Source organism: Salmo trutta, unplaced genomic scaffold (genome assembly GCF_901001165.1).
Source record: "Salmo trutta unplaced genomic scaffold, fSalTru1.1, whole genome shotgun sequence".
NCBI lineage: Eukaryota > Metazoa > Chordata > Actinopteri > Salmoniformes > Salmonidae > Salmo > Salmo trutta.
In genome coordinates, this window is record NW_021823249.1 from 26,076 (window position 1) to 50,193 (window position 24,118).

Genomic DNA, 24,118 nt, shown 5'->3' on the forward strand with positions numbered 1-24,118 from the left:
GGCTGTAGGGATGGGGGACTCAGCAGGCTGTAGGGATGGGGGAGGTCAGCAGGCTGTAGGGATGGGGGGTATCAGCAGGCTGTAGGGATGGGGGTATCAGCAGGCTGTAGGGATGGGGGAGTCAGCAGGTTGTAGGGATGGGGGTATCAGCAGGCTGTAGGGATGGGGAGTCAGCAGGCGGTAGGGATGGGGGTATCAGCAGGCTGTAGGGATGGGGGGTATCAGCAGGCTGTAGGGATGGGGGAGTCAGCAGGTTGTAGGGATGGGGGTATCAGCAGGCTGTAGGGATGGGGGAGTCAGCAGGCTGTAGGGATGGGGGAGTCAGCAGGCTGTAGGGATGGGGGTATCAGCAGGTTGTAGGGATGGGGGAAGTCAGCAGGCTGTAGGGATGGGGGTGTCAGCAGGCTGTAGGGATGGGGGAGTCAGCAGGCTGTAGGGATGGGGGAGTCAGCAGGCTGTAGGGATGGGGGTGTCAGCAGGCTGTAGGGATGGGGGAGTCAGCAGGCTGTAGGGATGGGGGAGTCAGCAGGCTGTAGGGATGGGGGAGTCAGCAGGTTGTAGGGATGGGGGTATCAGCAGGCTGTAGGGATGGGGGAGTCAGCAGGCTGTAGGGATGGGGGTGTCAGCAGGCTGTAGGGATGGGGGTATCAGCAGGCTGTAGGGATGGGGGAGTCAGCAGGCTGTAGGGATGGGGGTATCAGCAGGCTGTAGGGATGGGGGAGTCAGCAGGCTGTAGGGATGGGGGTGTCAGCAGGCTGTAGGGATGGGGGGTATCAGCAGGCTGTAGGGATGGGGGAGTCAGCAGGCTGTAGGGATGGGGGTGTCAGCAGGCTGTAGGGATGGGGGAGTCAGCAGGCTGTAGGGATGGGGGAGTCAGCAGGCTGTAGGGATGGGGGAGTCAGCAGGCTGTAGGGGTGGGGGAGTCAGCAGGCTGTAGGGATGGGGGAGTCAGCAGGCTGTAGGGATGGGGGAGTCAGCAGGCTGTAGGGATGGGGGAGTCAGCAGGCTGTAGGGATGGGGGTGTCAGCAGGCTGTAGGGATGGGGGAGTCAGCAGGCTGTAGGGATGGGGGAGTCAGCAGGCTGTAGGGATGGGGGAGTCAGCAGGCTGTAGGGATGGGGGAGTCAGCAGGCTGTAGGGATGGGGGAGTCAGCAGGCTGTAGGGATGGGGGAGTCAGCAGGCTGTAGGGGTGGGGGAGTCAGCAGGCTGTAGGGGTGGGGGAGTCAGCAGGCTGTAGGGATGGGGGAGTCAGTAGGCTGTAGGGATGGGGGAGTCAGCAGGCTGTAGGGATGGGGGAGTCAGCAGGTTGTAGGGATGGGCAGAGGAGATGTAGTTGTTGTTTGTGTGAGGATGTGGGTCTGGGCAGAGGAGATGTAGTTGTTGTTCGTATGTTTATGTTTGTATTTTTGGTGTGAAACAGGGATGTCAATCTAAATGTGACTTACCTGATTAAATAAACAATAAATAAAACATAAAAAATTCCTTTGATAATAAAACGAATGAACTGGCTAAACTCATTCTCCCTGCATGTCTTATTGACTAAGTCATTTACTGGGTAAACTATTTTACCCTTGAGTTATTGTTGTTATTGAAACATTTCCTATGTTGAATGGTTTTGGACATTGTACTTTTTCTCCTCAAAAACAATCTATTTTTACAGTAAACAATATGAATGTCTCCACAATCACAATCATCTTTTCACAGCCTGAACTGAGATTCCTTTACCATACATGTGCAGTACAACCAATCAATATGACCGTGTCTGATCGGCTGTTACCATAACAACGTATGCACACGTATGCACATGTTTTTATGGTGGTATGCTTGTAGTTGTCTGTTCCATCCAATAATATTATATGCAGAGTGGAGTTATTATACAGATACTACTTCCTAGATGCAGTGGGGTAGCAGTTTCCCAGGGCCCCGCAAGGTCCCAGTATTATAGTTCATCTCATGCTACACATTTTTGCCATGAGGCGGAGAGAAAATGTTGCCCGTTATAGTGATCATTTCCCGCTATTCTACAAATTTTGCCTTGAGGCTGAATTTTTTTTGTTTTGTTTTTTTAAACCTAAATTCCTGTAATAAAAATGAAAAATATATCATGGCTTATGACATGTTCATATGATATCTGGAGGGCCCAACCTGCAGGTGGGCCCCAACCTGTGACATTGAGAAGTCCTTAACCAAGAACAAAGGTTAAATTAATGGCAAGAGCTCCTCTATCTACAAACACTGACATCTCCTGCCCCCTAGTGGAAGGAAGTCAATGATTAACGATTTATCCAAGACTATAGAACAGAATGAGATCAAATGTAACAGGAAAACCATATGTTCTTTCATGATGTTTAGGCCTATATATCGACCTCTTTGTGTAGCCGTTAGCGATGCTAATGATAGCCTAACCATCTTCGAGTAGATGGAAAGGCAATCAAAAGGTAACTACAAAGTAGCCTATGCCTACCTGGCAGAATCATAACTATTCAAATCAATCCAGCGGCCATTTATTTTGAAAACCCCATCACAAGTTTGCTACAAAAACACTTAGCCAAACACAAATGTCCTTACTGACCATAACAACGTGCCACCGGAATTAAAGGGTAACTACACTAAAATAAATCTACATTTCTCAGATGTTTTTCCCAGACATCAGAAACGGTCCCTTAACATGGTTTAAACCTTTGTTGTGAACTTAAAACATCCAATTTAGTTGTTTATCTATTAAAAAAAGTGTGATTTTGAGAGCGAAAACCTGAAAAAACTGGAGGAAATCACAGTACCGCTGACCTCTTTCGTTCTTTTCTATGCTGTGGGATCGTTTTGGTATGAAGTATCATTTTTTAAATGATGCCTGTTTGAAGAACACAGGTCACTTTGAAATCTGCTATAAATACATGTATTTATATTTTATTTTAAGTCTCTTTTCTTTGCTGTTACACTAAATCTATCCAAATCAATGTGAGAACACAAGGGCATGTTAATTTAAAAGATGGCTAGGTCGGTAAGGACAGGTTGGTATGGACAGGTCAGAAAGGACAGGTCAGTAAGGACAGGTCAGTAAGGACATGTCAGGATGGACAGGTCAGTAAAGACAGGTCAGTATGGACAGGTCAGTATGGACAGGTCAGTAAGGACAAGTCGGTATGAACAGGTCAGTAAGGACAAGTCGGGATGGACAGGTCAGTAAGGACAGGTCAGTATGAACAGGTCAGTAAGGACAGGTCGGTAAAGACAGGTCGGTAAGGACAGGTCGGTATGGACAGGTCGGTAAGGACAGGTCAGTATGGACAGGTCGGTATGGACAGGTCAGTAAGGACAGGTCAGTAAGGACAGGTCAGTATGGACACGTCAGTAAGGACAGGTCAGTAAGAACAGTTCAGTATGGACACGTCAGTAAGGACAGGTCAGTATGGACAGGTCAGTATGGACAGGTTAGTATTGACAGGTCAGTATGGACACGTCAGTATGGACAGGTTAGTATGGACAGGTCAGTAAGGACAGGTCAGTATGGACAGTGCCATCTGTGATACATCCACACTGTGGATCTGTTCTTCAAACAGGACAATGTGTAATTCCTCAATGAAATCTTAGAGACTCTCTCTGTCTCTTTTGATTTGACGTGCATTGTGAATGTGAGCCTCTCTTTGTCTCTTTTGACTTGACGTGCATTGTGAATGTGTACCGTAAACATCTTTGACCAGAGAATAGGGAAAGGGGATACCTAGTCAGTTGTCCAACTGAATGTATTCAACTGAAATATGTATCCTACATGTAACCCAACCCGTCTGAATCAGAGAGGTACGGGGGGCTGCCTTAATCGACATCCACGTCTTCGGCACCCAGGGAACAGTGGATTAACTGCCTTGCTCAGGGGCAGAACGACAGATTTTTACCTTGTCAGCTCGGGGATTCGATCAACGCTCTAACCACAAGGCTACCTGCCGTCCCACCCCGAATACCCTTACAATACCATATTACTTATGAGGAGGTTGTAGAGCTCACATGGTAATAAACTAGACTAGGGCCCCGTGTTTTGGTTAATCATGTCACGTGACCTGGATTTTAAGGTTTATTTAAGGCTTTTTCATCAAAATGTCCCCTTTTATTTTTATGTCAGATGGTCCAGCACCATCCTCAGACAATTGCTTTTCATTTTTGGTCTAAAATTCTAATTTCTGGTTTAAAATAAAAAATAAAGGTTAAAATGCAGGTCATTTGAAATGATTAATCAAAACATGGAGGACAATGCTCCTCAGGGAAATTATTTGTGCTAATTGTTTACGTTTACAAACCAGTTAGCCTGCGATCACAAATCTCTTTAGCCAATAGGCTATGCTATTTCCTAATGTATGGCTGTTGTTTCTTACATTATGATAATGTATAAGAAACAATATCAATACATAAGGAAATAGCATAGTCTATTGGTTAAAGATATGTTTTTTTTAAGAATGAAATACTTCTTTCTTCCTCATAGCATAGGCTATTTGACCTCTGGTCGAATCTGTCCGGCTCAAGGAATTCTATTGGAAGCACATGGTCCGTGACATGAATCAATAGCTAGTGGGTAAAGGCCGACTGTAATTTAAGCTGTGACATTGAGAAGTCTTTAACCAAGAACCAAGGGCTGAATGAATGGCAAGGGGTCCTCTATCTACAAACACTGATGTCTCCTGCCCCCTAGTGGAAGGAAGTCAATCATAAATGATTTATCCAAGACTATAGAACAGAATGAGTTCAAGTACAACAGGAAAACATAGTCTTTCAGGATGTTTATGATATTTATGCTGCTGTCTGCATAAATGAGAGAACTAGTGATGAGAGAGATACTTTGTGTTTGTCTGTGATCTTTCTGAGAGATTTTCTTACAGATGTAGGAACTTCATTTGAGCCAGTTTGCTACCGCATGAAAATAATATTGCAGCAACAGGAAATGTGAATTATTGTGTGGATTACAGTTAATGGATATTTTTTGTAGTGATTGATACATTTTTTGTTAAGACAAATCAAGTCTGACATTTTAAAGTGTAAATTGGAAACTTAAAAGCTATTTTTTTAAACCTTGAATACAATACAAGTTTTAATTCCCTGGAGTGCAGGAACATTCTCAGCAAAAAAAGAGTGATCAAATTAAGATCCTACATCTGTATGTTTATTTAATGTATAACAACACTGTTTTCAACGCTCCTTTGTCTCCAAGTGTCTTGTTACGTCCAGAAAATGCAGTCAGACCAACACTTTGGAACCCTATTCAAAGAAAAGTCCACATGTTTCAAGGCTGATCAAATAGACATTCAGACAATAAGCAACATTCCCTCCATGGTAAAAGTAGAGAGAGCTGAGGGGGAGCAAACACACACACACCAACACGCGCACATATACACACACACGCACACATTCACAAGCACACACACACACACACACACACACACACACACACACACACACACACACACACACACACACACACGGACACATTCACAAGCACACACACACACCAAAACACACACACACACACACCAACACGCACACACACATTCACACACACACACACACACACACACACACACACACACACACACACACACACACACACACCCCATTTGCTGTAGTAGATCAGAGTCACTTCAGCAGCCTGTGCACATGGCCACTAAGATGACCAATGAAATGACAGACTCAAGCTCACACCCTCACCCTACCCTCTTTTCCCAAGAAGAGCACATGATGTGTTTGATTTACCTCCAGTACCCTCCGTCCGGTCACTTCAGTTTATAATACAGGAGGATATTAATTCATGTCTCATCTGACAGTTAACGAGAGACATTAGTTTCGTTACATGATGTCATCCATCTAATGACATTATCTTTCCTGTAATCTATCTATGATCCCATGTATAGTGTATCAGCAGTTTGTGTCTGATATCAGTTTACAATACTGGCTGACAGAAGGTATGAATATATTTCATAATGTTCAGTAAATCAGGTGATAAATTACCTTTAAGCATTATTGCCACAATTAAAGATCACTAGTTTTGTACCTGTTAATATTGTAAATAATATTTAAAATTTAACATCAAACTTTATTGATATTGACATTTGATATGTATTGTCAGCACAACATGATACAGTAGGACGACATCCGTACAGGGGCGAAAAGATTTCCGCCCATGCATCCGTAGGCTTAAATTGACCGCGTTTTGTTTCTGATTTCATCTTTACAAAATAAAATGCAAAGTTAGCACTTCTCTGTACTGAAACAAGAGATCTAGGTCAGAGTGGGACGTGTGGGTTACACTGACTCGTAAACGCATCCGCTCAAAATGTTTTTCTCGGCATTGACACAGTAACAAGTAATATATATACAAGATTATATTCAGGACTTGATATCTATTTTGTGAACTAAACATTACCCACACCTGTTTTAAATGGGTTGTAATGTAACGCAGCCCGTTGTCAACACACCCTCTGACGTTGGTCCATGAATAAATCAAAAGTCTGTGCAGCACATGTACAGTAGATCAGAAGATACCAGATGTAGCCTGTGTCTCAAATGGTACTCTATTCCCTGGTCAAAAGTAGTGCACTACATAGAGAATAGGGTGCCATTTTGGGACTCGGATGTAGGCCAATGACACATGATCTCCTCCAGTGGCAACTTGACACATCATCTTTATATAATGACTGTGAGGGAGGTCAATGGTGTGGTTTACCATGCCTCACACCGCATGCTAGCCACATTTAGCATCCATGATGGACTGTCCTCACACTGCCTTTTAGACAGCCAGCTAGTTTAGGCTACAGAAGTGGTATTATCCGTTTAAAAGCACATTAATTCAATCATTCATTTATTCATTCATTTATTCAATCATTGTAAAATATATTGATCAAATAACCATACACTTTCCCTAAGAAAAGCTGCTGATGGGTTCCTTATTCACTATTTCTAAGTATGTAGGTAGACAGACATGAGAAACATGGCCAAAATACATATGATGCCTTGTATAAAATTTGTTGAAATTGTACTTTTAAAACAACATCAGAGCTTCAACGTTCTATCCACTATGAGAAGAAAAGAAGCCAGTCTGGGCAGCATGTTCTTCAGTCTCCCATCCAGGGTTTTAACCAAGCCCAGCTTCAATATTTTCACTGACTATTATCCAGTGTGTTATAGTGAGAATGATGTAGAAATCTCCACTTAATAGATGTACTGTTGCTATCGAAGTCATTACAAAGGGTAGGTTTAACAGAGCTCCTCAGTGGTGCAGCGGTATAAGGCACTGCATCTCAGTGCAAGAGGCATAACTACTGTCCCTGGTTCAAATCCAGGCTGTATCACATCTGGCTGTGATTGAGAGTCCCATAGGGCTGCGAACAATTGGCCCAGCGATGTCCTGTGTAGGTCGTCATTGTAAATAAGAATTTGTTTTTTAACCTTGTGTGGGTTTAATATTCTGTGAACTACCCTTATCCTAAGGGTAAAAAATTACCTGCCTTCACTAAACCCCGAAAATAAAGCAGCTTAATTGAATTTTAAACCCCAAATCTGTTTTCCATGAAGAAACAACTTGTCGTTCATCACAAACTTTTTGAATATCTGAGTTTTCCCTCTTCACAATGCAGAAAGACTGCATTTAACGGTGGACACCAGTCATTTTTATTACAACACACCTGTCATAATTGTTTTCTTTACTAAAGTAGAGGTTTATTATTATTATTGAGATTATTGCTAAAGGTACTGCGTAAACATAATTTTTTTTAGCAAGAGATATCACTTGTATAGCCTAAGAAAGTAGCAGAAATGTGCAGGAAGTAGTTTTGAATGCATTTTATTGAGGGGGAATAATAACAGTCTTGAACTTTTTTGGCAACATAGTGATATATTCTTATATACTGTACAATGAGGAATTCAATGACAAAATACTAGTCTAATCCCATTTTTTTAATCATTGCCTCCACCCACAAGGTGTATAAACAACAATAATAAATAAGAATAAAATAAGATAATAGATACAAAACAAAAACGTGAAGAACATAAATCAATCAACTCTAGTTAACACATGTAGGACAGTATGCAAGTGTGTGTGCATGGACTTTGCAGATGTATTTCTCACATGTGCAGCATATAGTATTTGTTTTACAGTCCTTCTTTGGGGGGCAGAATTGGCATCTCCTCCTCTTGCCTGCCCCAGCTGCAGCCTCAGGTCGATCAGGACTAGATTCAGCCCCCTGAACAGCTTTCACAAGTGCTGTAGAGGCTGCTGTGCGGGGGAGGCGCTCCCTTCTTTGAATGTGTGGGGTTACAAGTGCCTTCCCCAGCTGCTCCAGGAACACCCTCCTCTTGTTCCGCTTATCAGGCATCCAGGTAGGGTTGATCTTGTTCCATATCACAAAGGCATTGTATGAGGACCCATCAATGATGTTATGGAAGATGACCAGGGGCCAGAGGGCAGTCGTCCTCCTGCAGCTGTAAGTTCCAAACACCTGGTGCAGATTGTCCATGCCGCCTTTGTTGTGGTTGTAGTCCAGGATGATGGCTGGCTTCCTGTCCTCACGATCACTGATCTCAGCCGTTTTGTGCAGTGTGCTCAGGAGGACCACATTCTTGTTCCTCTTTGGGAGGTAAGAAACTAGAGTGGTGGTGGGGGTGAAGGCAAACTTTGATGCGAAGGCCTCTCTCCCACTTCTTGCGAGGAGTGCAGGGGGGAGCTCAGGCTTGTTCTTTCTAACTATGCCAACCATGGTGATCTTCCTCTTTAGGAGCTGCTGGCTGAGTTCATAAGAGGTGAAGAAATTGTTCACACGTGACATTGTGCCCCCTCAGTCCATCTGTCACATCAAGCAAAATCCGCATCCCCTGGTTCTTCTCCGGGCCTCCACTGGTCAGCTTCCCTGTGCAGACTTGCATCTTCCAAGCGTAGCTGGATTGTGCGTCACAGACCACCATTATCTTAATGCCATAATTTGCTGGCTTGCTGGGCATATACTGCCGGAAAGGACAGCGACCTTTTGACAAAAGGTCGCATAAATCACATAAATCAATGATATTACAGCAATACATAATAAAATGAACAGTGAAAATCACTTACATTACAGATATGAAAATAAAAATGTACCTCTGAATGGAACCAGATGCTCATCCACTGTTACTTCAGGCCCAGGGTTGTAGAGGTATGGCCTCATCCACTGTTACTTCAGGCCCAGGGTTGTAGAGGTATGGCCTCATCCACTGTTACTTCAGGCCCAGGGTTGTAGAGGTATGGCCTCATCCACTGTTACTTCAGGCCCAGGGTTGTAGAGGTATGGCCTCATCCACTGTTACTTCAGGCCCAGGGTTGTAGAGGTATGGCCTCATCCACTGTTACTTCAGGCCCAGGGTTGTAGAGGTATGGCCTCATCCACTGTTACTTCAGGCCCAGGGTTGTAGAGGTATGGCCTCATCCACTGTTACTTCAGGCCCAGGGTTGTAGAGGTATGGCAGACGCTCCACCCACTTCTCCCAGACCTCTCTTATGGCCGCCAGTTTGTCTCTCACACGTCTTGCAAGTCTTGACTCACGTTATCAAATCGTAGCATCCTTGAGAAAGTGTGAAAGACTTTCAGTGGCATCGTGGCACGGAAAATCACCCTTCCACTCTCTGCATCCCAGAGACTACATGTAGCCTTGCCTCGGGACCAATACACACCCGCTAAGATTAGCAGCCCTATGTAGGCACGCAGGTCAATCTCATCCATCCTTTTCCAGTTGTCTCCATATTTACGGAAACCCTCCAAATGTGTCATCTCCAGGATGATTTTTTGGATGGCTGGTGTGATGAACATGTAGAATGTTGAGGCGATGTCCTGGGCAACTTGTGGGCCCTGGGGTCATCCTTATGACATTTTGTGCTGCCATTTTGTGCTACGACCTGTTGGGCACTGAAACGTGTGCTCATGGCTTCAGCAAAGAGAGAACTGGGGGGACTGTCATCTGCAGCACCTTTATAGCCTCTGACTGCATTCCCCATTAGTAAATAATGCTTTCAAGAAATATTTATTTTGTCTGAAATGTTTATTTTGTCTGTGAACTTGAGTCATGTGTGGGGTCGTGAGGGGAGATGCTGCACATGCACAAGAAAGTTTTAGTTTTGTCTGAGTTCAATCAGTAGCACACAATCTAAATTTCTCATTGTGTGTGTGTGTGTGTGTGTGTGTGTGTGTGTGTGTGTGTGTGTGTGTGTGTGTGTGTGTGTGTGTGTGTGTGTGTGTGTGTGTGTCTTTCAAAAATGCAATATTTGTACCCTGGTGATGTACAGCTTTCATGGGAAATATGAACAAAGGCGATGCTTCACTTTTTTTAATGTTGGGGTCACTAGGAAAAGTCATAATTTAGGTGGTTTTCTCTGCTGTTAAACATAGTGGCGGGTCATGTTTAACCCTTAAGACAAAACAAGGGTTAACTGATTTGCCTAGTTAAATAAAAATAAAAACAGAGCAAATAAATGTGACCATATTTTATCAATTTCTCCTCAGTTATGATATTTAGGCCTGTATTAGCATGAGAGAGGTCATCACCAGATATCGTTCAGTTGAGCCCAGGGTTCCACTGAAAATGGACACTACATGTTGACCTTGGTTTTTAAGCTTTGGGTTGATTTCAAATGGAATCTACATAATGAATATGCTAATGTTGGATTCACGTCTCTATCTCAACCAAAAATAAAAGTAAACAAATGTGGAATAAGTCAAGTGGTGTGAATATTTTCACTAAATGCAAATGATAATAAAAGTGTAGGTTTTTATAGTAATAGTTTTTTCTGAATGAGTCTTGAGGTTCAGAGGTGCAAGCAAACAGAAAATCTGTCGCTACCACATCTGGCACCATTTTGTTCTTGTAATTTTCCATCCTGCTGTGCAATGGTTTCTTATTTTTGAGTGTTATCTGTGTGTTTTCTTGGCAATACCTCTAGGCTGTGTCTAACCACCTGTTATCTCCTCTTTCACAATATATATAGAGTTACATTGGTATATATATTAAATATGAAAATACTTTTTTTTCTTTCTTTTTTTTCATTAAGTTATGTTGCACAACGTTTATGGAGTTTATTTGTTTTGCCCAAATAAGTTGATAAAGTAAATGTTTTGTGATATGATAAAGCCTAAGCCCCATTTCCACTATGCATTTGTACAAACATTCTGGCTTTATGCATCAATCTCCCTTCATGTGGATAATTATGTAAGTGGCTAATGAAGTTTATATTTTGTTTGCATCGCCATTCCTCTTGGCTTACAGTATTTATGATATTATTTTCTTCCCAACTGCAAAAACAATTTAGCACGGCTTGAACCGCTTCATGGCAAATATGCATGGCCCTGTACCCCGGTTCAGAGTAGTTGGTACATTTCCGAATATTCCAGTGGTCCTTAACAAATTGTCCACTCAGCCGGGGCACCGGGCCATCAAAACATATTTTCCCATTGTTTTCAGACGGTAAGGGTCACACATAAATCCTAGATGCTGATTGGTTTAGAGACGCCCAATCCCTGTTTTTATGTCTATTACAGACCCTCCTATACCTAACGGGAGGTTTACATAGATGCTAGGAAAGTCCATTTTTATTACTTTGCTTCTCAAATATCCTATCCCGCGTGTCTGTATCGACTTTGAGTTCCAGACGCTTAAGATTTCCTCTCACCGGTGACTAGTGACAGAAGAAACGGAATTAAGATCTATCAAAAATGAATTGTTTTCATCTAGATGACTTCCTTGCAGGGTGGATTGGAGGTGAGTGTCCGTTAATAATGAACTAGTCAATTAGCCGTAGAATTAAGAGGTTTTATGTGAGGATGAGTTTGGGATAGAACAGTGTTGGACTATTGCATATCGATTTTGTTTATCATTATTTATTTATTTTAATACATTTGCTATGTCTATTCTATGTTCGATTAGAAAAAAGTTTATATGAATAATTGGAACATGCGCAGATTTTCCAAATCGAATTGCCCACATAGCGCTGGACATTTGATCATTTTGATCAAACACTCAACATTTAACATCCAATAAAAATGTAGTTAATAATTAAATAATCAGTTCTACATGTCTGAATACTAATTTTCGAGTTTTCTCCGTTACTATATTGTGCTTCTGCAAGGCGCGCTACCTGAAACGGACAGTAGGGGCATAGTAGTTGCACATTGCATAATGATACTGTATCTGTGGAATGCTGTAACTGTTTTCAGTCTTCATCGCCTGTTATTCGCCTATAGGCAGCCTACTGTAGTTATGAACATTATCGGCCTAAGTTTTGTTTTTGCAAATGTTGAGTCAGAATGATCCCTAAGCAGTGGTAGTGTTTGGCTGTCTGGCTGGGATATGATTCTTTCTGTTCTCTCTTGTATTTGCCCTGAAATCTGTGGTACTGTAGTTCTATTGTCTGAGGAGGGTTGGATGTTCTAGGCAGGGTGCCACTGAATCAACATTATATGTTAACTCTCCCCCTCTCTCTCTCTCTCTCTCTCTCTCTCTCTCTCTTTCTCACTCTCTCTTTTACACTCTTTCTCTCTCTCTTTCTCACTCTCTCTTTTACACTCTCGCTTTCACACGCTCTCTCTCTTTCTCACTCTCTCTCTCTTTCACACTCTCTCTCTCTTTCTCACTCTCTCTCTCTCTTTCTCACTCTCTCTCTCTTTCACACTCTCTCTTTTACATGCTCTCTTTCTCTCTCTCTCTCTCTCTTTCTCACTCTCTCTCTTTCTCACTTTCTTTCACACTCTCTTTCACACTCTCTCTTTCTCTCTCTCTTTCTCACTCTCTCTCTCTCTTTCTCACTCTCTCTCTTTCCCTCTCTCTCTCTCTCCCTCTCTCTCTTTCACATTCTCTCTATCCATCCATCCCTCCTTACTCCTCTAAACGTGGTTTCCATCTGTTTTTCCAATAGGAGCTTCCAGTGTTATTGTGGGTCATCCACTGGACACAGTCAAGGTACATATGAGGACACACAGTTCAACACATAAAGGACTGGTTTCCCAGACACTGATCAAGCCTAGTCCTGGACTAAAATGCACTTTCAATGGAGATTCTCTGTTTATCTTGAGTTTCAGGACTAGGCTTAATTGGTTTTCCAGGAAACTGTCCGATGAGGTTTAAATCAGGGATTGACATTAAAGTCTGAAAGGCAATTGTCTCTTTCACTTAAACAATGGAGGGAACCAGGCAGATCAATGGTTGCAGTTTGGTTGTTGTCAGTAAAAAATACAAAATAAAAACGGCCCAATAGGGGCAACCTCAGAGCAGGCTGAACTTGCCCAACTGTTCAGTTCACTTGTTCTAGGAAATAGATCAGCCCTTAATGTCAAACCTTTGGTTTTTACCAAATGTGTAATATTAGTTTATCTACACATACACAGTTACCATTTAGTAGGCAATAGGTCCTGCAGTAACATTAACATGAGTGACCACACATCACCTAGCCTACATGTTGTAGATTGTGTAGGCCATTGTTTTATGTAGGAGGAATGTTGAAGTTCTTAACATTTACCATTCTCTGATTATTTTTTTTACACAACAGACTCGTCTGCAAGCTGGGAAAGGATACAAGAACACCCTCCACTGTGTCCTCCAAATCTACAGAAAGGAAACTGTAAGTGATATGTCACTGCTCTTGTAGTGTAAATGTAATATATATATATATATATATATATATATATATATATATACCATTTAGCAGACACTTTTACCCAAAGCAACTTAGTCCCGCGTGCGGAGACATTTTGTATGGTCCCACAGTATGCATAGGAGGCCATGGGATAATATTTGGCATGATAATCCATTTGTCATGGCATTGGTATGGTTTCCTTCAGAACTGCGGAGGTCTTGCCCATAAGTGTCAACCTCGGCAACTACTCTAAAAGTTAATTATAACATCCTAAATTCATTTTTACAAACTCTTATCTGTAGATTATACCGTAGGCCTAGCTGTACCAGTTCTGGAAATATTTGTTTTACTTTTGAAGCAACTGTGCTTTTGTTTTAACAAATATCCTTGAGCCTTGCTGTGAATACTCCCTATGTAGCCCCTCTCTGGCTGGTAGGTGGAAAAAAAATCTTCCCGTTGCCAAATTCCGAATGGTATACTGGGACGCAGTCCTTCTGCAGAACACACTGTTGCATAAAACGTCTCATTTGTATTTTTCTTCCTCCTAGTTTGCTGGCTTCTTCAAGGGTCTCTCCTTCCCGCTGGCCAGCATCACCGTGTATAACTCAGTGGTGTTTGGGTTCTTCAACAACACACAGAGAGTTATAAGCAAGTTACGCCATGGTGACGAGAGGCGGCCGTGTGGTATGCTGGACATGACCCTGGCCAGCATGTTGACAGGGCTGATGTCAGTGGGACTCGGAGCTCCGGTCGACCTGGTTAAGATCAGACTGCAGATGCAGATTCTGCCCTGTTTAGCAGGTAAAGTCAAAGACCAATACAACATTCTAGATTATTTTAGCAGGTAAAGTCAAAGACCAATACAACATTCTAGATTATTCTAGAAGGTCGTTATTTTAGCAGGTAAAGTCAAAGACCAATACAACATTCTAGATTATTCTAGAAGGTCGTTATTTTAGCAGGTAAAGTCAAAGACCAATACAACATTCTAGACCATTCTAGAAGGTCATTATTCTAGCAGGTAAAGTCAGAGACCAATACAACATTCTAGAAGGTCGTTATTTTAGCAGGTAAAGTCAAAGACCAATACAACATTCTAGATTATTCTAGAAGGTCATTATTTTAGCAGGTAAAGTCAAAGACCAATACAACATTCTAGAAGGTCGTTATTTTAGCAGGTAAAGTCAAAGACCAATACAACATTCTAGAAGGTCATTATTCTAGCAGGTAAAGTCAAAGACCAATACAACATTCTAGAAGGTCATTATTTTAGCAAGTAAAGTCAAAGACCAATACAACATTCTAGAAGGTCATTATTTTAGCAGGTAAAGTCAAAGACCAATACAACATTCTAGAAGGTCGTTATTTTAGCAGGTAAAGTCAAAGACCAATACAACATTCTAGAAGGTCGTTATTCTAGCAGGTAAAGTCAAAGACCAATACAACATTCTAGATTATTTTAGCAGGTAAAGTCAAAGACCAATACAACATTCTAGATTATTCTAGAAGGTCATTATTTTAGCAGGTAAAGTCAAAGACCAATACAACATTCTAGATCATTCTAGAAGGTCATTATTTTAGCAGGTATTTCCTCTAGTATAACTATCCTTTTAGACCTTTCTAGAAGGTACAGTCCCTATAGTACTCATGGGTTTAGAAAGCTCATTTCAGTGGGACTTTACTCAGAGGTCTAGAATAGTTGACAGTTCAAGGAACCACAGAAAACGTCAAATTCTCCTATTCAGGTTCAACGCCCCATCAGTCTTTCAACTGCCATTCATATTTCACAACAGCAACTCGGACGAGCTAGCTTGAGATGATAAATCCCGTGGATTGTAACCAGCTCACTTAAACGTTGATAAACTAAAGGCACCATAATCACCTGTCAATGTCCTACATCAGTGATAAGTCACCAGTCACCGTTTTGAAGATGGAAATTGCTGCACCTTTTTTATATGACGGTGCACCAGACGTCATTGTGTATTGCCCCATGGATCCTTATGGTGCCTACAGTATAGGGCATCATAAAATACATGTTAAATCTTCACCATTACCTGTTGTTCTGGTATATAGTTAAAGCCTCCTTCCGCCTAAGATTGAACTTTAATCCAAACTATCCTCTTTCTGCATGTGTAGTCAATAAAGTCAAGTACAGTCTGATCTTTGTTTGTTTCCTTGTGTGTTTTAGAGAACCTGAACCTTGCCGGGACGACCGGAAATGGGAACGGTAACATCGCTGTGCGCTCCATGACTCTCCAGGGCCATCCGACCTACAGAGGGCCCATACACTGCATCAGTTCCATACTGCAGACTGAGGGGATCCGGGGGCTTTACAGAGGGGCCGGGGCCATGGTCCTGAGAGACGTCCCTGGGTACACGCTGTACTTCATCCCCTACGCGTTGTTCCGTCGCTGGCTATCCTCTGAAGGGAGGTCATCACCTCATCCCTGTTCTATATGGGTGTCTGGAGGACTGGCAGGTAACTGGAAGGTGTTTACGGATGGATGGTAATGTTACTGTTGCTAGATGTGCTTGGTTGAAGCAAATAGAAATGAGCCATTAGGTCAGATAAAGGAGCGTTCTGTTGAAACCGTGGCCTCGTTTTGGTTTCCACTAGGCCAGAGAATGTATTAGTGGAGGGTTATTGGGCCCATACATAAATCGAAATCACAATCCTGACTTTTCTAGCAGGGCCGTAACCAGGGTTTGAGTTTTAGTGAGGTCCGGATGGGGGATACCCACCCACCCACCTTTCCCTCCTTTCAGGATTTTTTTTTGAAAGTTGAAGCATATTTACTGCATTTGTGTACAATTAAAACACTTTTTAAAATGCTATTTGGAGAACAGCAACAACAAGCCAAAATGACCCCAGTCATTATCACCTTGTTCCTATAGCTTCATTCACCTCAGTCCATCTACAAGCATGTAGCCTATTAGCTATACAACTGTAATGTTATACCCCTGAAACGGGGGGGGGGGGGGATATGAGAAATGATTCACACTGACACCTAGCATCAGTGACTGTTCAGTCAGTTGGTATGATGATTTGCATAAAATCATCAACTCTTTACATAAATACAGTATCTCTTTTTTTCAAAATACATAGCATTCACATTTTTATTCCTAGGCATTACTAATCAAGCTCCACACAACCGGATATCAATGAAGCACACAGATGATTGTATTATAGATTGTATAATCAGTGGTAAATAGTGGTAAAAGGTGGGTAATGTGTAAACTATAAACTCCAGTGGACAGACAACCACCGGTAGAAAGGAAAATGTAGGACATTTTTAGAACTGTATTGTTTGCACGTTGATAGCATTTTAATGTCGGCCTGTAGGGAAGATAGTCCATGTGAAAATATTGAAACTTTAAAAAATATAAGTTCCTAACTTGTTTGATAACATTAGTACAGATTTTCTCAGGGGACCCCACATGGGGCCCCTACCCCAAGTTTAGCAACCACTGGACTAACTTCTCTCTGCTTGCTTCCTCTCTCTGTCTTTCTTCTCTGCTTCCTCCTGCATGCATCAAGAAAAAATGTTGTGTGCAAGAATAACGAAAAAACCCGTTACCAAAGTCCAAAATGATCTAAAACGTCACAAAATGGCATCATAATATATGCACGAACGCTTCCGAACTGTTTCGGTTGGGAAGCATGCGGACGCCTTCAGCCTCTTTAGAGAGTGGGGAATGTGCTGCAAATCTGGCACACAAATGCAAGGGACGCAGGCGATTTATAACGAACAAGCCGCTGTTAATGATTCCACTCGTTTGCGGAGAGGCAGGCGTGATTAGAACTCAGTCAGATCAATAATTAAAGTGTTCTGAGCTTTGATCAACACTGGGAGAAATATTTACATGTTAACCCATAATTGACTTAATTTATTTTGAACAAAATATATTTTTTTATTATGTTTTTATAATTACAAAAAAATGGACCGAGGTCTGGACCTCATATGTATTTATGACCCTGGTTGTTATCACCATGCTCTAAACTAACAGCTAAACACATTGGAATCATAATTTATGCAGGAATTTTAATGTTGCTACTATGTGGATTTGGCGGAAAATGTAGTCTAGCTATGCAAATAAAAACGTTCCTTCGGGTTATCTGCTAAGGAGCGTTCAACTAAAACTGTAGGCTGTAGTACACTGAGGGACACGTCAACATGAAGAATTTTTGGCACTTTAGCAAGCCTTTTTCATATTCAAAATTAGATTGATTTTAATTCTTCATGTGGTCTATATTAAAGGACACTTTATTTAAAATAACACGTTTTTAAAGTTCTATATTTGTGAACAATTTCTACTTAAAATATCAAAGGTACACAAAAGGCACTAATTTCGTAGAACGGCACCTTTACAGTCTTAGGGTCAAGTCCAAAGCTGAATAGTTGTCTTCACCTTGTCTACCACCTATAAAAACTTTGCCATTACTTTATGCTATTTTATGATGCCATCTTGAAAATGTTGTAGGCCTACCCAGGGTTGGGAGGATGATTTACAGTTACTGATTACAGATTACAGACAATAAAAGTAGTTAGTAATGTAATCCAATGGATTACTCAAATTGTGAGTAACAGTTTGATTACTTCCTTGGTTAGCCCTCATCTGCCTCCTTAGTTTATGCTGTAGACCACAGGAGGTTGGTGGCACCTTAAAATAAGGGAAGACGGGCTCGTGGTAATGGCTGGAGCGGAATCAGTGGAATGGTATCAAATACGTCAAAACACATGCCATTCCATTTGCTCTGTTCCAGCCATTACTATGAGTCGTCCTCCCCTCAGCAGCCTCCACTGCACCCCAGCATCTTTGGGCAGTTGCTGGCTCAGCTGCCTGCTGCATCTTATTGATGTGATGCCATCACTGCTAAAAGGTCAAGTTCCAGGGAAAGCATTTCCAACCCTCGTTCTTTGATTATGCAATTATTGGCCTATTTCACACAGCCGCCAAGCAGATTGTGGCCTGTAAATGATGACATGGTCTGACTCACCCAACAGTCTGCTGTGATAAAGACTTCAATGGACATATGTAATAGGTCCAAGACACATCTGATTAGTTGATGAGTTGAATGACCTCTGATTTTAGTCTATTCCTTTCCACTGACACTACAGGTATAGCTGAGTAAGCAACTGATTTGACAAGTCATCCCAGTAAACAGCATGGAGCTGTATTGACTAAAACATTTCCTTTTGACACAGAGATCCTGATGAAATGTGGGATGATTCAGTTCTCAGTAGGGTTGCAAAGCTACTGGTAGTTAACGGAATCTTCAGTCATTTTGGTAATTGCCATAGATTGTCTGTTAATCTATCGTCATTTTGGTAATTTATAGTTGAATAACTTTTACAAAATGCATTCGTATATAGTCACATCTACTGTATGTTAGGTTTTGATTAGCCACTGCAGGTTAAAATGCATTCGTATATAGTCACATCTACTGTATGTTAGGTTTTGATTAGCCACTGCAGGTTAAAATGCATTCGTATATAGTCACATCTACTGTATGTTAGGTTTTGATTAGCCAATGCAGGTTAAAGTGAGTTCTTCCACTTTTTTTCCCATCAATACTCCATATTGTGAATGACATTTGGGAGCTCAGCTAGATGGTAACCTGACGGCGGCGCCAACATTTCCGTAGTTTTATTGCCAAAAGGGTTTGAAACATTAGCATTATCCAATAGACACTTTTGAGATGAGTTTACCCTCTAGGCAGTTTACCCTCCAGGTAGTTTACCCTCCAGGTAGTTTACCCTCTAGGTAGTTTACCCTCCATGTAGTTTACCCTCCAGGTAGTTTACCCTCTAGGCAGTTTACCCTCCAGGTAGTTTACCCTCCAGGTAGTTTACCCTCCAGGCAGTTTACCCTCCAGGTAGTTTACCCTCCAGGTAGTTTACCCTCTAGGCAGTTTACCCTCCAGGTAGTTTACCCTCCAGGTAGTTTACCCTCCAGGCAGTTTACCCTCCAGGTAGTTTACCCTCCAGGTAGTTTACCCTCCAGGCAGTTTACCCTCCAGGTAGTTTACCCTCCAGGTAGTTTACCCTCTAGGCAGTTTACCCTCCAGGTAGTTTACCCTCCAGGCAGTTTACCCTCCAGGTAGTTTACCCTCTAGGCAGTTTACCCTCCAGGTAGTTTACCCTCCAGGCAGTTTACCCTCCAGGCAGTTTACCCTCCAGGTAGTTTACCCTCCATGTAGTTTACCCTCTAGGCAGTTTACCCTCCAGGCAGTTTACCCTCCAGGCAGTTTACCCTCTAGGCAGTTTACCCTCCAGGCAGTTTACCCTCCAGGTAGTTTACCCTCCATGTAGTTTACCCTCCAGGCAGTTTACCCTCCAGGCAGTTTACCCTCCAGGCAGTTTACCCTCCATGTAGTTTACCCTCCATGTAGTTTACCCTCTAGGCAGTTTACCCTCCATGCAGTTTACCCTCCAGGTAGTTTACCCTCCAGGCAGTTTACCCTCCAGGCAGTTTACCCTCTAGGCAGTTTACCCTCTAGGCAGTTTACCCTCCAGGTAGTTTACCCTCCAGGCAGTTTACCCTCCATGTAGTTTACCCTCCAGGTAGTTTACCCTCTAGGCAGTTTACCCTCCAGGCAGTTTACCCTCCATGTAGTTTACCCTCTAGGCAGTTTACCCTCCATGTAGTTTACCCTCTAGGCAGTTTACCCTCCAGGTAGTTTACCCTCCATGTAGTTTACCCTCCATGTAGTTTACCCTAGTTCTCAGTAAGTGGGGGACTGAGGTTTTTGGTCAAATAAAAACAGTTTGTGTGGAAAGCAACAAGGACAGGACATTTAACAGTTTTGGAGATTTTAAATTGATTTGAACAGAAGGAAAAAGCTTCAATTCCTTTCTAACAGTGTGTCTCAGCACATTTATAAATATATATAAATATATATATATAATAATAATTAAAAACTGCCTGTTCAGTGTGTTTGAAGAAACATCTTGATATCAAGATGAAATGCAACTGTAAATCTCCGGAAGCTCCTGACATGTTTCTGTCTACAGGTTCTATCTCGTGGGTCACAGCTACTCCGGCTGACGTGGTGAAGAGCAGACTACAGGCTGACTCCCTCCACACAAGGAAATACAGAGGGATTGTACACTGCATCGTCCAGAGCTACAAGACCGAGGGGATACATGTAAGCTAACAGACACACAGGGGCTGTTTCCCGCACTCAGATTAAGCCTATAGACCTGGACTAAGCAGCACTTTCAGTGAAGATCCTTCCTTGAGCATGCTTTTTTTTGTCCAATCATTTGACTAATCTTTGTACGGGAAACCAGCCCAAAGTGTAGCAATTTTAAGATTGATTCGTCAGTACATTTAATTTGAAGAGGAATACAGTAGCCTGTATGTGTGGTTTTGGTGTAGCTTTGTGGCAACATAGACTATTGCTGACCGTATTAGTAACTGTAAGCTTTAGTCCCTTCAGTTTAAAAGTTCAACTGGGGTGAACTCAACCTGTCCTCTAAAAGTCACAAGATCTGTTCCAAAGAAAAGTTATTATCAAACTGCCAAGGTTGTTCCTAGCTTAAGAGGGAGTTCAAACATGTTTTGGTCAGTTTGTGATGTAACAAAATAGTTAAAAGTCAATAGTGTTGTGTGTCACATCCCCATTCCAAGTGATCAGACCGATGCTCTTGTTCAAATGTGTTTTTGCAGACAGAGACTGAGAAGGGACATTTTGATCAATACCTGACAATCATTAACAAGATAGGCACTTGGCATGAAAAAGCTTAAATAGGCTTGAACCATGTGGCTTCAGCTAGATATTTGTTTGGTTGGCTATTATAAACATAGGTTTAATTATATTCCTTTTTTTATAATATATTTATTTTCTCTCTCTCTCTCTCTCTCTCTCTCTCTCTCTCTCCAGGTCTTCTTCCGCGGAGCCTCAGTAAATGCTATCAGAGGCTTCCCCATGAGTGCCACCATGTTTCTGGGCTATGAACTCTCTCTGCAGTTCTTCAGGGGTTTCTAGTGTTTACACCAGGAATATGCTACAGAACAGTATGTCCACTGAATGACACATTATCTTGACAGCTATCCTCTTGTCCTTGAAACGCCCCCCAAAGGTTTTCACCTGGAAGATCATTTCAATTCTTGCAGAAAAAAAGTGGGGAGCAACTTGACTTGACATTTTCTAGTTGAGAATGATCTCCACTTTTGCCATAATACAATGTATTTGTAAAGTGTAAATACTAATTTCTTATGTTAAGAAAACATCTTATTAAAAGTGCCATACATGATTTCAGAAATGCATACATTTTAAATATGCGGTGCTATAATAGAGTAACCGTTTCATGTTTTTAGCTGTACTGCATAAATTAACCAGTTATTAGTACCCAACAGTTAACCAGTTCTAACCTCAGGGATGATCCGCACATGAATCAATATATTATATGTTGGTGCCAGGCTTTTAAGTTGTATTTTTTGAAGTGTTTTATCTTTGTAAATAAGTATGAGAGAAATTAAATGTAATTCCACAAGGAGGCATAGTTTTTTTTGTGCATAATTTGTACTTTAATGTGAGTTTATTTGGAATTCTTGTTACAGACTGTTTTTGTACAGTTTTACTTGGAAAACCTAATAAACGTTTTGTTAAAATCTAATAATGGTATTCTTCCTTTTAAAGTTCTCTCTAAAGGTCAGAGTGCAGTAACATTAAAGATACTGACATGGAACAGTGACAGGGTGAATACAGTAAAAAACTAACATTTTAGGGCCCACCATGTTGGGCACGTGTTACTGAGCACATGTTACTGAGCACATGTTACTGAACACATGTTACTGAGCACATGTTACTGAACACATGTTACTGAGCACATGTTACTGAGCACGTGTTACTGAACACATGTTACTGAACACATGTTACTGAGCACATGTTACTGAGCACGTGTTACTGAACACATGTTACTGAGCACATGTTACTGAGCACGTGTTACTGAACACATGTTACTGAGCACATGTTACTGAACACATGTTACTGAGCACATGTTACTGAGCACGTGTTACTGAGCACGTGTTACTGAGCACGTGTTACTGAGCACATGTTACTGAACACATGTTACTGAGCACATGTTACTGAGCACGTGTTACTGAACACATGTTACTGAGCACATGTTACTGAACACATGTTACTGAGCACATGTTACTGAGCACGTGTTACTGAACACATGTTACTGAGCACATGTTACTGAGCACGTGTTACTGAGCACATGTTACTGAGCACGTGTTACTGAACACATGTTACTGAGCACATGTTACTGAGCACGTGTTACTGAACACATGTTACTGAGCACATGTTACTGAACACATGTTACTGAGCACGTGTTACTGAGCACGTGTTACTGAGCACGTGTTACTGAGCACATGTTACTGAACACATGTTACTGAGCACATGTTACTGAGCACGTGTTACTGAACACATGTTACTGAGCACATGTTACTGAACACATGTTACTGAGCACATGTTACTGAGCACGTGTTACTGAACACATGTTACTGAGCACATGTTACTGAGCACGTGTTACTGAACACATGTTACTGAGCACATGTTACTGAGCACGTGTTACTGAACACATGTTACTGAGCACATGTTACTGAGCACATGTTACTGAGCACATGTTGGGCACGTGTTACTGAGCACATGTTGGGCACGTGTTACTGAGCACATGTTGGGCACGTGTTACTGAGCACGTGTTGGGCACGTGTTGGGTGCAAATCATCTTCTTTTTTTCTCCCTTTTTTTATGAACCTTATCTCAGGGCTGTGGCTGACTGATAAAGTGTGTACATCTGTCTTTACACTGTCTACTGTAGTCTGATGCAGGGTTTCCCAAAACTCTGTCCCCATCCCGGGCCCCCATGAGGTCCCCATCCCGGGCCCCCATGCCCTAGCACTACACAGCTGATTTGAAATAACCAACTCATCATTAAGTTTTGGTAGTGTTTTTGGTAAACCCTGGCCTGATGTACAGTAAATGATCTGTTATTTCTGTGAATGAACTGTTGGCTGCAAACAACCTCCACTAGATAGCACTGTTCTCTAGATGGTAAACTTCTAACAGCTGTAATCCTAGAGCAGGGGGTTTCAACCTCTCCTCTGGGATCCCCAGCCGTTACAGATGTAGTACACCTGATTCAACTGAATACCAAACCCTTGATTAGGTAAAATGGAGCTAGTACAAGGCTACAACTAAATTGTAAAACGTCTTGTAGTCCCTGAAGAGGTTTGAAAACCACTGTCCTCGAGAACAATAATTATCGCTCTTTATATTTTATTTCAGACTTCCTCTATATATATATATATATATATATATATTGTCTGTCTGTCTGTCTGTCTGTCTGTCTGTCTGTCTGTCTGTCTGTCTGTCTGTCTGTCTGTCTGTCTGTCTGTCGGTCTGTCTGTCTGTCTGTCTGTCTGTCTGTCTCTCTCTCTCTCTCTCTCTGTCCGCTCTCTCTGTCCTCCTCTGCCCCT

At 41.9% G+C, this 24,118-nt stretch overlaps 1 protein-coding gene across 1 annotated transcript; it reads left to right on the forward strand.

Annotated features, from left to right (window-relative positions):
- Nucleotides 1-11,563: 11,563 nt before the first annotated feature.
- LOC115189906 (solute carrier family 25 member 48) lies at nt 11,564-22,254 on the forward strand. The gene is made up of 7 exons (XM_029748410.1): nt 11,564-11,757; nt 12,911-12,954; nt 13,541-13,612; nt 14,176-14,428; nt 15,816-16,106; nt 20,644-20,777; nt 21,516-22,254. Exons 1-7 carry the CDS (start codon nt 11,712-11,714, stop codon nt 21,618-21,620), a joined length of 945 nt encoding a protein of 314 aa, XP_029604270.1. The 5' UTR covers nt 11,564-11,711; the 3' UTR covers nt 21,621-22,254.
- The last annotated feature ends 1,864 nt before the right edge of the window (nt 22,255-24,118 follow it).

What these genes read in the sequence shown, in the direction of transcription:
- LOC115189906 (XM_029748410.1), top strand. Translation starts at nt 11,712, where the DNA reads ATGAATTGTTTTCATCTAGATGACTTCCTTGCAGGGTGGATTGGAG. An exon ending in CCTTGCAGGGTGGATTGGAG is followed by an intron (nt 11,758 to 12,910) that starts GTGAGTGTCCGT and finishes TTTTTCCAATAG; the next exon opens with GAGCTTCCAGTGTTATTGTG. An exon ending in ACAAGACCGAGGGGATACAT is followed by an intron (nt 20,778 to 21,515) that starts GTAAGCTAACAG and finishes CTCTCTCTCCAG; the next exon opens with GTCTTCTTCCGCGGAGCCTC.